Source organism: Prionailurus bengalensis, chromosome C1 (genome assembly GCF_016509475.1).
Source record: "Prionailurus bengalensis isolate Pbe53 chromosome C1, Fcat_Pben_1.1_paternal_pri, whole genome shotgun sequence".
Classification (NCBI taxonomy): Eukaryota; Metazoa; Chordata; class Mammalia; order Carnivora; family Felidae; genus Prionailurus; species Prionailurus bengalensis.
Window position 1 is genome coordinate 18870516 of NC_057345.1, and position 13854 is coordinate 18884369.

General features: G+C 47.5%; 1 protein-coding gene across 1 annotated transcript in view; it reads right to left on the bottom strand.

The window, feature by feature from the left end:
- The window catches only part of RHCE (Rh blood group CcEe antigens), a 35643-nt gene that overhangs the window by 2141 nt on the left and 19648 nt on the right, over positions 1-13854 (bottom strand). Inside the window, exons 7-9 of the mRNA XM_043574089.1 lie at positions 11728-11861; positions 6588-6667; positions 2587-2660 (exon numbers count right to left, since the gene is read on the bottom strand). Of these exons, the coding sequence (XP_043430024.1) occupies positions 2587-2660; positions 6588-6667; positions 11728-11861 (288 nt within the window). The remainder of the gene's footprint in view (positions 1-2586; positions 2661-6587; positions 6668-11727; positions 11862-13854) is intronic.

Sequence of the window (13854 nt, forward strand, 5' to 3'; positions counted from 1 at the left end):
AGAACTGTATTTTGTTTAGATTCGTCTCCCTGGCTCTCCACCCAAGAGCTCTGTCATAGATCAGGTAATACTTTAAATGGAATTAATTAGTGAATAAATGATCAATTAGTAATAGAACCATCCGAGGATGAGATGGGGGACCTCTGGGGAATAGCGAGTACCCCAACCCCCAAACCTCCAGGCATGGTCTGGGCAACCAGCAGAGGAATGTCCCTTCCAACCCCCAGGAGTCTGGTTCCCTGAAGTGCATTAGGAGATTCAATAATGTTTAAAATCCTTTTTGGATGGTTTACAAAAAAAAAAAAAAAAATCACCCCTGGATTTATCAGCTTTGGAAGTTTGAATTCTTGCCTCTTTAATGGATATTTGGCTTTTCAAATGAAAGCTGTGTTACACTGCTGAGTAAATGGCTCTACTCAGCTGTAAGAAACTAAATCAGAATAGTGGGGCAAGAAGTGACTGTCCTCCAGCAACTGCCCACAACACACACACACACACACACACACACACACACACACACACACACACACACACGTGCTGCGTCTTCGGAGCCAGACACCAGTTCAATTCCTCCTTTTCCATTTACTTACTAGCTCTATCATTTTGGACAAGTTACTGCTCATCTTCGAGACTGGGATCCTTACTCTTGGGCATGGTTATTGCAAGGATAAAAGTCAGATAATGTTGAAAAGCATCTAGCACAAAATCGGACACCGGAGGCTTACGATAAATGATAAGTATTAGGCTTACGCATTCCTTTGTGGTTGGTTAACCCCCCGTTTCACGTTCATGTGCCGCTTTGCATTTTACCGAATGTAGTTCCGGACATTATTACCTCTCGTTTGGTCTCCCAAACAACCCGGTGAGGTAGAACAAAGATTACCATCCTTATTTTACCAGTAAGAGAGGTTGACAAACTGGCCTACGTGACACCCTGCAGGACTGGTGTCCATTCATTGTTCCATCTCGCCCACTGCCGCAGTGGCCAGTGTGAGGCGGGGTTCCTCAGATTTCCCCCATTTAGTTAGCAAATATTTATTGCAACTCAGATAATTGAGCTGGACATTTGTCCTGTTTGCGGCATATCTGGTTAATCAGCAGAATGCTTGGCGTATAGTAGTTGCTCAATAAATACTTGCCCGATGAATGGCTGGATTAAACCAGTTTTCTGAGTAACTCTTTCACTAGATCACCCTGCTGCCGCCAGAGGGGCAGGAACCCTTGCAGGGACTGGGAGAGACCAGCTGGAGGGAAAAGCTGGTACGAGATGAGACGCTTTACAAGCACCCACGTAATGGGTGACTCTCAGAATAATTACGCTGGCGAAAAGATGCCAAAGAATGTTCCGTGTGATTCGTTTTTATAAAACTGTAGAAAATGTAAGCCAATCTATTGGACAGAAGGCAGTTAGGTGTTTGCCTGGGGCCAGAATGGGGTGGAGCGGGGAGGGAGTAGTTTCAAAGAGGCACGAGGAAACCTGGTGGTGACGGTTTTATGGGCATATAAATATGTTTAAATGTATCAAATTATATTACTTTAAATATGTGTTTGCTGTCAGTTACACCTCCATAAAGCTGTTTGAAGAGGAAGAGAAGGAAAGAGAAGCGATGAAGAAGGGAGGAAAAGGACAAGAGGCCGGTTCTCCTTTTTGCCCCTACAAATGCTAATGCCAAGGCCCATCCATTATAAGGCTGGTTCTCTGTCCCTTTCGTGATCAGTATCTTGGCATGGCAGGTGGAGAAAGGATCGGCCTGGGACTCAGGAGGCCTGGTTCCTGTCTCTGCCACTCACAATGGTATGATGTTGGGCGTTAGCCTGACCTCTGTCAGCCCCAACCTCCCATTTATAGTTTTGCAATGTTTGCCCACTCAACCTCAGCATCAAATGGAAGTTACCTAAGGTGACACATATCAAAGTTCTTAACCAACCGAGCCACCCAGACGTCCTACACATATCAGAGTTCCTAGTGAAATGTGAGAGTGTAGGTCAAAGGGAGGATGACAGGAAATGAGCCCTGACCCTCTTTCTAGCCTAGTCATGAGAACAAATGCGACACGGAACACAGAGACCCACAGCAGCAGCTGCATTGCTTGAGCTCTCTGTTCTTTGGCTAAATGATCCCAGACTCCTATAGTATCAGTTTTCTTGTGTCCACTGGCTATAATTTATCAAGAGTTGTGTCCTAGATCAAGCTGTGCCACACACTCACTCGAGGACTTGAACAGTCATGGTTCCACTCAGTGTGTCTGTCAAATGAGGGGAGTAGATTTGTTGGCCCCTGCAGACCTTCCGGCCCTTGCCTTGCAGGATTCTGTCACCTTCATGTCAAACTATTTGCCCACTCTGATGACTCCAGATGGGAGAAGTGTGGCCAGCGGCCATTCTCACATCTCTGACCTTGAGGCATCAGGGAAATGGTAACCTTTACCACCTCCCCAGCCCTCACCAACACATGTATACACACACGCACGCACATTTTGTTTTTATTTTGTTCTCCAAACACCAGGTCGACCTATAAACAGATATACCAGATATCTTTTTGAGTTCACTCACTCAAAATCTATGACATTAGGTTAAAAATCTTACCTCCCAGAAAGCTTGGTCATCAAAATATTTAGATACATGAGGTCCTCTCCATATTTTGAGGTTTAAGACCAGACCTGTTAAAATTCAAAATTACATGTTAAACATTTAGGGCACAGCATTTGTTATCTCAAAATTAATAAAAATATCCTATGCCAGGTATGGTTATCTCCACAAAAATCCCTTTTTCTTCTACAACCAGGAGACAGACAAATTGGAGTGCTGTCCTTCCTGGACCAGCTTAGTTAATTCTATAAACACCTTTTAAAGGAAACTGGCAAGTGCAATTATATCTCCAAAGGATTAAGATGACAGTGAGAGGTATGCAACAGCCACGGATCTGACATGCTTCCCAAGATGGAATAGAACATGGTGCCCCTACCTAAAAGTGGATCCATTTAGAACACAGGAACTACCATGGACAGCAACTCCAATTAGGTGGCCCTGGAGGTCCTGCGTCACCAGCTCCAATAAACTCTCCATGACCTCAGCTCAAGATTCCACTTCTTAGTTAGGAAAGTAGTTTATACCAACTTGCTTTTGTGCCTACTCTTCTCTCCACCCATCCCGCCCCTGCCCAGAGAGCTTGGCCCTGTGCCTTCCTCCAGCTGCACAAAGTTGGCCGAATTTCCCAGGATACATGAAGTGATTGCTCACCTTTTTTCTTTTTTTTCTTTTTTTAATGTTTATTTATTTTTGAGAGACAGACAGAATATGAGCCGGGGAGGGGCAGAGAGAGAGAAGAAGACACAGAACCTGAAGCAGGCTCCAGGCTGTCAGCACAAAGCCTGACACAGGGCTCAAACTCACGAACTGTGAGATCATGACCTGAGCCGAAGTCAGATGCTTAACTGTCTGAGCCACCCAGGTGCCCCTTATCTATGTATTTTTAATGATGATCGGCCCTCATGCATTAAATATTAAGATTAACAAGAGTAGGCATGTACTTAGTCACATTTTCCTTTTGTAGGGCACACCTTTAACTGATATTGGCATGTAGGAGGCAACCAGCACCCTTCATTTAGCTAGAATTACTCAGAAACGATCTCTAACACCTACATGAACTTTCCAGATAGCTGATGAAAATCCATTCAAAATATGCTATATTTTTGTGTCTTATGAGACAACACTAAACACATCTAGACTTTTTTTTTAATCGGAAATATTGCTAGGAACATCCATTTATGAAATGCACTATATAATGCAGAGAAAGTATATAGCTGTTGGGGTTGTTGGCTTCTTCTCTCAGCAGCCCAAGCTTTACATGTTCTAGTGTCTGGCTTCAAGAATTTCTTTTCTTCTGTTAGGCTGTCTACTTTGACCTCTAACTTCTCCCAGTGTGCCTTACTTCGAGAAAACTATCCCACCTCTAACCTGCCATTTCTAATCTGCCTGAATTCAGAAACCCAATAACCATGCTTGATAGGATCGTTTTTTTTTATTATTATTATTAAAAAAATTTTTTACTGTTTATTTATTTTTGAGAGCGAGAGAGAGAGAGTATAAGCGGGGAAGAGGCGGAGAGAGAGGGAGACACAGAATCCAAAGCAGGCTCCAGGCTCTGAGCTGTCAGCACAGAGACCAATGCGGGGCTTGAACTCACGAATGGTGAGATCATGGCCTGAGCTGAAGTTGGACGCTTAACCAACTGAGCCACCCAGGTGCCCCCATAGGATTGTTTCTTAAGTAAATGTAGACAGGCCCCAAATCAGGGGCCTCTTGACAAGTGAAATGCTTGCCTTTAGGGAGTCAGGTGCTATCTTGGCTGCTTAGTGGCCTCTTTCCCCTTCCATTGTTCACGTTTTTCTTATTCACCAGCTTTCTTATGTTCAAAGCTACATGGAAAGACAGACGCTCATTGGTCTTGACTCCTAAAGGAACACTGTGAGTGTCTTTTCCTCCATTTTCTTTTTTGACTCCAGTGAAGCATTAAAAAAAGGCCCTCCCAGGGGTTTTACAAGACAGTGCACATCAGTGTCATTTTGTGAATACTAGTGACGATGGTGAATGGTGTCATAGTCCGGGTGAAGGTTGCCAGATAAAGTAATCTAGGATGCTCAGTTAATTTTGAATTTAAAAAACGGGTGCCTTGTATTTTCACTCGCTAAATCTGGTAGCCCTACTCAGGATTGGACTGCCACCACAGATGGAACGCAAACTTACAGAGGGAGGCATTTTTCTCATCTGTATTTAATCTCCTCGACTCTGATGAAAGTTGAGGCCAGTTGGTATATTAAAGTGACTCTAGTCAGTCTTGCTGTCTAAAATCACCCAGGCAATTCCAAAAAGTACCTTCATATTTGCTTTGGGGCATAAAAGAAGCCCAATGATCAGCTACCACGGTCCTTTCATTTTCCAGAAAAGCCTCCCAAGGCCCAGGCTCAGAGAGAGTAAACCGATGTGCCCAAGGCCATACAACTCTTTTACATCTGTTAATGCTATTTTCTCTCTTAATTGGCATTCATTCCCTGCTTAGGGAAACAATATATGAATGTCCAACCAATAAAGCTGTTTGCTTGTTGAATAAAGGTGAGCAGTTCTGGACAGAAAGCATCTTTTCACCTAGCATATAAACAAGACTGGCAAATTAGTAACTCTCTGAGGTTCTTCGCTATTCTGTCATATTGCAGGAGCAAAAGCATACTTCAATCCTCTGTTTAAAGATTTCTAATGGCTTCCCATCTCAGAATTATCTCGCTCCTTATTACCACTCTGTTCTCAACCCCTGCCACTCTCCCTTTCACTATATCCATATCAGCCACCCCGAGCATTCTTTGCTCCTGCCTCAGGGCCTTTGCACTTGCTGTCCCTTTTCATGGAATGCTCTTCTGCCAAATAAACACGTGGTAGGTCTTGTTCCCTCTCTCTGTTCAGGTTTCTGCTTAAAGGTCAACTTATTAGATAGACCTTTCCTTCCCATGCTTTTTTTTTTTTTTATGTTTATTTATTTTGAGAAAGAGAGAGAGTGCGAGCAGGAGAGGGGCAGAGAGAGAAAGGGGAAAAGAGGGAATCCCCAAGCGGGCTCCACGTTTAGCACAGAGCCTGACCCAGGGCTGGATCCTACAACCATGAAATCAGGACCTGAGCAGATATCAAGAGTCAGACACTTAACCCACTGAGCCACCCAGGGGCCTCACCCTTCCTCCCCTTCTAAAAGAGTACCCCACCCTCACACTGACTCTATGCTCCTCTACCCTGAGTCTCCGACATAGCAAATACTCTACTTCTTCGTTTATTTATTGCCACCCCCTCCACTAGAATATCAACCCCATGGGATGAGGGAACTTGTTCACTGTTGTTTTTTTTTTTGTTTGTTTGTTTTTTTATTTTTTATTTTTGGGACAGAGAGAGACAGAGCATGAACGGGGGAGGGGCAGAGAGAGAGAGGGAGACACAGAATAGGAAACAGGCTCCAGGCTCTGAGCCATCAGCCCAGAGCCCAACGCGGGGCTCGAACTCACGGACCGCGAGATCGTGACCTGGCTGAAGTCGGAGGCTTAACCGACTGCGCCACCCAGGCGCCCCGATTCACTGTTGTGTCCCTAGTGCCTAAGAATAGTGTCTGGCTCATAGTAGATACTGAATAAATATTTGCTGAATGAAATAATACTTTGAGTATTCTCAGGGAATAAAGGTAAGCTTTTTGGCATAAGGGTTTCCTTGGCTTTATGCACAAAATTGGGTGAAGCCACCAGCCCTGGGTTCACAAGGTTGCAGTGTCGCCACTCACCCCTACTTACAACCTCAGGAAAGTCTTTTAACTTTCTCTGGCCCTCAGAGTCCACACCTACAGCAAGCGGCCTCTGAGGGCCTTTCCGATGCTGAAATGATGTGATTCTCTTGTTGTTGTTAATCAAGTTCTGAGTGCTTTGCCTCATTTGGCTGGAGCTGAGGGGGTTCACAGAGAAGGGGATGGGTATACACATCCAGCCATGGGGCAGGTGCACTCTGGCCCTGGGGCCTGTGCCCTGCACCATGGGGAAGAAGGGTGGTCTCATACTTACCTGTCAAAAGACCAATTAGCAGACCCATAGCCATGGCCAAGCTCAGTGCCCCAATGTCCAAGAGCAACTGGTAGTTAATCCTAGAAATGACAAAGCAGAATATAGTCACATTCAGGCATCAGACTGCAGAGATCAAAAAAGACTGTCTGCATCAGTAACGATGCTGTCAGGAAGGGCTACCAGAAGAACAAACGTCCTCTCCCCTGGCAACACATTCCCCTGTCACATTCCCGCAAAGCCACACAGACATGTAAGAAGGGAAGGGGGGATTCTAAGATCCTCTTCGGCTTACTTCAATTCTCAGAACCCATGGGTGATGAACTTGATCAGGAGGCAGAAAGCCCAGGTTCATGTTCAAGGACTGTCACTAGCTGCATAATCCTAGGCAGGTCACTTAACCTTTCTGAGCCCCAAGTTTCCTCATAGGCAATTAAAGATGAGTTCTCTTTCCATCAGGGCAACGCAGAGCATAGCTTGGCTATAAGGCTCATCTCCCCTGCCCACCCCTGTTGAACATACTTCCCTGTCCTCCCTCCTTCAAGACAACCCCGAGACCTCACTTTAAACTACTAAGTGGCCTAGCAGGACATCTATATGACCTTACAATAGAGAAACATTTCTTAAACAGAACATGCAAATGTAAAGGGAACAATGATAAATTGAACTGTATTAAAATGGAGAACTTCTGTTCATCAAAAGACACCATTAAGAAGGCAAAAGATAACCTACAAAATGCGAGAAGATATTCATGACACATGTATGTGACAAAGACTCTATAACCAGAATTCCTACAAATCTATAAGAAAAAGACAGAACAGCACAACAACAAAAAATGGGCAAAAGAACTAAAGAACTCGGAGAGACATTTCACAAAAAAAGATAATCAAATGTCCAAAAAGCATATGAAACGTGCTCTATTTAATCAGTTATCAGGGAAATTAAAATTAAAATGATAAGTTTGAGTGGGTGGCTCAATTAAGCATCCAACTTCAGCTCAGGTCACAATCTCACGGCTCTTGAGTTCGAGCCCGACATAGGGTTGTCTGTTGTCAGCACAGAGCCTGCTTTGGATCCTCTGTCTCCTCTCTCTGTCCCTCACCCACTAGTGCTCACACACGTGTGATCTCTCTTTCTGAAAAATAAACAGTAAGAAAATAATAAGAAAATGATAAATTTGATGCCTAGGAGCACCCAGGGGGCTCAGTCGGCTGAGCATCTGACTTCTGAGCATCTGACTTCGGCTCAGGTCATGATCTCACAGTTCATGGGTTCAGGCCCTGCGTCGGGCTCTGTGCTGACAGCTCAGAGCCTGGAGCCTGCTTCTGATTCTGTGTCTCCCTCTCTCTGCCCCTCCCCCACTCACACTCTGTCTCCTTCTCTCAAAAATAAATAAACATTAAAAAGTGATAATAATAGGGGCGCCTGGGTGGCTCAGTCGGTTGAGCGTCTGACTTCGGCCCAGGTCATGATCTCACACTTCGTGGGTTCGAGCCCCACGTCGGGCTCTGTGCGGACAGCTCGGAGCCTGGAGCCTGCTTCGGATCCTGTGTCTCCCTCTTTCTCTGCCCCTCCCCCGCTCACGCTCTCTGTCTCTCTCTCAAAAATAAACATTAAAAAAAAAAGTAATAATAATAAATGGGGTGCCTGGGTGGCTCAGTCTGTTGAGTGCCCGACTTTGGCTCACGTCATGATCTCTTCGTTCATGGGTTCAAGCCCCACATCAGGCTCTGTGCTGACAGCTCAGAGCCTGGAGCCTGCTTTGGATTCTGTGTCTCCCTTTATCTCTGCCCTTCCCCCATGTGTGCTCTGTCTCTCTCTCTCTCTCAAAAATAAATAAACATTTAAAAATGAAAAACATTTTAAAAATAATAATAATAAAATGAGAAAGTCTGATGCCTAGGAACACCTGGGTGGCTCAGTTGGTTAAGCGTTTGACTCTTGATCTCAATTCAGGTCTTCATCTCAGGGTTGTGAGCTCAAGCCCTGCGTCGGGCTCCACACCATGTGTGGAGCCTACTTTAAAAGAAAAAAAAGAGAAGTTTGATGCCTAAATGGAGAAAATTAAAAAGAAGAAAAACATGAGGTGTTAGAGAATATATAGGGTAAGGGGAACTCTTGGGTACCACAGGTGAAGAAACCGGCACAGACTATGGTGGAAAACTGGAAGTTTCCTCTAAAAGGGATCATGGGAATACTGTGATCCAACAATTCTGCTTGTGATCCAACAATTCTGCTTCTAGGCATTTGCTCAACAGAAGTGCATTTGTATGTTCTAAAAAAAAAAAAAAAAAAAAAAAGTGCTAGAACGTTCATGGCGGCAACACTAGAATATTCGTAATAGCTCCAAACTGGAAAGAACCCAAATGCTCATCAGTAGTGGATACATAAATTGTGCCGCATTCATACAATAGAACACTGATTTTAACTGTGTTTCTTGGATTCAGTATTTGTCTACTTGGCACTCATTTATCACTGGGCCCAACTAACAGCCGAAATTGTTTACTCCTCTCTCTCCACCAGTCAACTTTCAAGGAGTGCAAAATTCATATTATAACCTGTCCAAGCACAAACTCTAATATATGCTTTCTCTTCCTGCCCAGCCGGAGACCTCCCCCCATTCATTACCCCACCACTACAAACCCAAAGACACAGTGTCAGTTCCAGACCCTCTCTCCCTCTCTCTTCTGCCCGGTCCCTGCGTGTGATAAGGTTTTGCAGTCAGAGTTGACTCACAGAGGTGTGCTAGAGCCCGCTCACCTGGTGGGTGCACAGGCCGTGTTCTCAACCCTTCCTAAGTGTACCCGCTCAGTGACAGCCCCTTGATGGCTTGCAATTGGCCACAGAAGGGAGTAGTTGCACCACTGCAGTCAGGGCTTTGTTTGTTAATCCTTTAGCAGCACCCCATTGGTCAACCGGCCTTTGTTTTCCTGTTCTTTGCTACAGGCCAGCGGTCTCCAACTGGTTTATGGGAGAATCACCTAGAGGGCTGGCTGGAAGACAGACTGCTGGGCTCCCATCGCCAGATCTCTTTAAATTTTGCGGGGTGAAGAGAGATGGGGGTCGGGGAGAGACTCTCAAGCCGGCTCTGTGCTGAGCGGGGAGCCCCACGCCGGGCTGGATCCCATGACCCCGGGATCATGACCTGAGCTGAAATCAGGAGTTGAGCACTTAAAAGCAACAGCCACCCAGGCGCCTACCTCATCACCAGATTTCTAACCATGCAGGTCTGGGGTAGGGTAGGATTTACTGCTCTAGGAGAGCCACAGAATCACAGACTTAGGAAGCTAGAAGGGCCGGCGGCTCTGAAGTCACAGATTGGCCGCCCCGGAGCAGAATTTGGCCCACACGATGTGTCTTGACGATTTTGAATCTTTTGCCCATGCTTGGGAGTGTAGGTGCATAGCTCTGGAGTTTTGGCTTCTCTTGAAAAGTCACATCTGGGGACACTGAGCCTTGGTCCCCGCGTAGTTATGGTTGCCTGGTGCTGAGGAGCAACTTCCCACAGTTTTCCAGCCTCCCCTCGCTGCTCCCATTTTTTGACCTTACCGGCCCGGCCCCAGCAGGCACCTGAGCTTTACAGAGGGGACTCAGGGGCCCAGAGAGGGGAAAGGATTTGCTGAGTTGCACAGCTGTTAAAATGGTGGCAGACACACCATCGGAGCCCCACTGAGGTGTCTCCCCACCTGGAGATGGGCTCCAGCCAAGTGACTTAGGGCAGATCACTACCCCACACGTATCATTTCTTGGAATATGATAATACCTCACAGGGTGGTCGTGAGGATTCCATGAGATGATGCATACGATGATTTTCGCGTAGTGAGTGCCTGGCATCTAGAAAGCCGTCAATCAACAGCGGCGATTGTTATCAGTACTATTACTGCGATCACTATATCAGTTCATCCGGAAAAACCTATCCCCGTATCATGCCCAAGTCACTTTTTCATTTTATGTGCGCCACGCCTGGAAGATAGTCACGCAAGCCCCGGGAGGTGATGGCCAGGGCTCGGGTATGTGAAACCAGTCGCCGCCATCCGTTGTCTGGAGGACATAGGATCTGAGCCGAGTCCGGAGGCCCACATTCCTGCCTCACAGTGAGACCTTGGCCAAGCTCCTCCTCTCCCCAGGCCTCAGGGAGGGTTGTGCTTAGTGTTTTCTTACATGAAAGTATTACATCCTGGGGCGCCTGGGTGGCTCAGTCGGTCGAGCGTCCAACTTCAGCTCATGATCTCGCGGTTCATGGGTTCGAGCCCTGCGTCGGGCTCTGTGCTCACAGCTCAGAGCCTGGAGTCTGCTTTGGATTCTGTATCTACCCCTCTCTCTGCCCCTCCCTAGCTTGTGCGTGCGTGTGCACGCTCTCTCTCTCTCTCTCAAAAATAATAAACATAAAAAAAATGTTTAAGAAAAAAAGTATTCGGGGCACCTGGGTGGCTCAGTCAGTTGGGCCGCCGACTTCAGCTCGGGTCATGATCTCGTGGCCCGTGAGTTCGAGCCCCGCGTCAGGCTCTGTGCTGACCGCTCAGAGCCTGGAGCCTGTTTCGGATTCTGTGTCTCCCTCTCTCTCTGACCCTCCCCCATTCATGCTGTCTCTCCCTGTCTCAAAAATAAATAAATATTTAAAAAAAAAAAAGAAAAAAAAAAAAAAAAGAAAAAAGTATTCAATCCTTTTAACCACAAGGCGCCTGGCCTCAAGTCGCCTCCAACAACCCTAGGAGGGAATGCGCCATCAGTGTCTGCATTCATAATCAGGCAATGAGGCTTAGAGAGATCAGGTAGCGTGCCTGCTGGTACAAGGTCAGAACAAGTCCGACTGCACAACACAATCTTCCCCGGGACCCAAACCACCAGCTAAAACAGACTCGGCTGGCTTGGCCTGATTGACCTGCTCTGTCAGGTCATCTGGGGGAGCCTCACACCTGTCTGCCTTTGCCCCGCCCCTAAGCTGTCCTTCCTGGAAAGCAGCCACGGCCTGGAGAGGTAGGGGCTCTGCAGGGTTTACTAATCCATCTGCCGACAAATATTTGCTAAGGCCTGCTGAGTGCCCGGCTCTGAACACGTGTGCTTCAGCGAAGGGCGCTGGCGGGGGGCGTGTTTCACCCCCGAGCTGAATGGGGGCGTGAAGGGGATGAGCTGAGTGACTCACATGGCACTCTTGGTCTGGTCGGCTTGATACGTGATCAGCACGATGTGGGCGATCTCTCCGAGGAGCCCCGGCAAGCCGAAGGTGTAGTACACGCCACCGGTGTCGTGGATCCCCAGCACGTGGTTAAAATACATCTAGAACAAGCGTCACATAAGCAGATGTACGTGCAAGACTGGGACTCTCCCCCCGGGTTTTCCACAGATCCTTGGCCTCCAGGGCCACCCAAAGAGGGTAGGCATTGGGGCTCCCCTACGGAAGCGCATCTCAGACCTGCACGTGCCCGGGCATCACGCGGGGAGCTTGTTAGACCGCAGAGGTAGATACGGTGAGCCTGGGGCCTGAGATTCTGCATTTCTAACAAAGTTGCGGGTGATGCCAAGGCTACGGGCCCACTGACCAGCCTCTGGGAAGCAAGGGTCTAGCGCAGGCCTGATGACCCTGTGTTGTGAAAAGTCCGTCCTGTGTGTCGTAGCACGTGTAGCAGCATCCCTGGGCTCTCCCTCTAGATGCCAGGAGCATCCCCGCACAGTGTGTCAACCAAAAAATGTCCGCACATACTGTCAAGCGTCCCTGGAGGGGACAATGGTGGGTGACTGAGACCCACTGGTCTAGTCCAAACTTAACTGCCACCCCAAAGACAGCATGGCTAATGAGAAGAAAAGAATGTGACCACCCCTCCAGACTTATCCTCACCACTCCTTCCCCTCTGCCCCTTAAGCCTTCCAGGGGGCCATGAGCCAACATATGCGGATACAAATGCAAATTAGACAGGCCAGTTCCCTCCTGAGGATCCCCTCTGCCGGCAGAATAAAAACCCAGACTCCTCAACCTGCCCAGGGGATATACCTGAGTATCTCTCGTCTCTCAAGACTGTGGTGCCACCACACTCCCAGGTGAGCTCAATGCTTTGGTGTCTCTTCTCACCATTGAGCCTTTGAACACACTGTGCCTTCTGTCTGGAATACGTTGCCCCTCGCTTTGCCTGGCTAATATTAGTCATCTGTCAACATGTGGCTGAGACACCCTCTGCTCCAGGAGGCATTTCCTGATCCGTCCCAGGCTGGCTTAGATGGGCTTTGCAGCAGCTGCCACGTGGTTGTGTGTTCATTTGTCCATTTCCCTCACTGCCCTACAGCCCGGGAAGCAGGATCAATGTGAAAACATACATGCTGAATGAATGAACGAACGAACGAACGAAGGAGTGAATCATCTCTGAATCATTCCCCCAGTGACAGAGTCAAGGAAACAGGCCTAGAGGAAGCAATGGACACCCAGCCTGATGAGAACTCGTTACGCAGTTTTTGGCTGTATGCTCCTCCTCTCAGAATCGGGCCTCAGAGCAGAAGAGCTACAAGACATTTATTCCAGTTCCAAAGGTGAAGAGCAGACTACTCACGGCTGGTCAGATCAAATTGTCGGTACATTTTCCCCTATCTTGGATTGAAACTGCCTCCCGGAATATCCGCTGTTCATCCAAGTTCAGCTTCTTAAAAATCTACTCCTTTTTCTCCTCCCAAGCCTTCAAACCCATGAAGGGTTGTTGCTCCTAAATATTTCTCTTAGAAGCGTATTAGAACAAAGTGGCTATTATGGGGTATTTGGGCATTATTAGTAACTGCTGAGTACGGAAGGAAGAAAAGTCCATCTGCTCAGAAGAACTAAACAATCAGAAGTGGACATGGCCTGGATTGGCCCAGCGTCCCTCTTCTGGCTGCTGCCCTCCCCCCCTCATTCATGTGGCTCATGGGCAGTGGCCACGTATGTATGTTATGCTCCAGCACCCCCCCTACACCCCAGCCCAAGATAAGCACGCTGTCCAAGCTAAACCAAGGAGTCCCTTCTCCAGAACACTTGGGTATAGGGCCGAGAGATTCTACCTGGCTGCTTTCCCGAAGAGCAAGACTACATTCCCCCATGTGGGTAGGAGAAGAAGAGGGGGAAGGAAGTCTACAGAGTGAGGTTAGAGCGGATATTCAGGAGAAGCAAAGAAAGAAGAAGAGCTGGGACTTCTTGGGCTCCTTACGACACTCCTGTCCCTGGTGTCAGCCATTCTTGGGTTCCCAGCAGCATATTCTAATATCCCCCCCCCCCGCCATGCCTGAGCAAACTTGAGTGGATTCTGTTAGT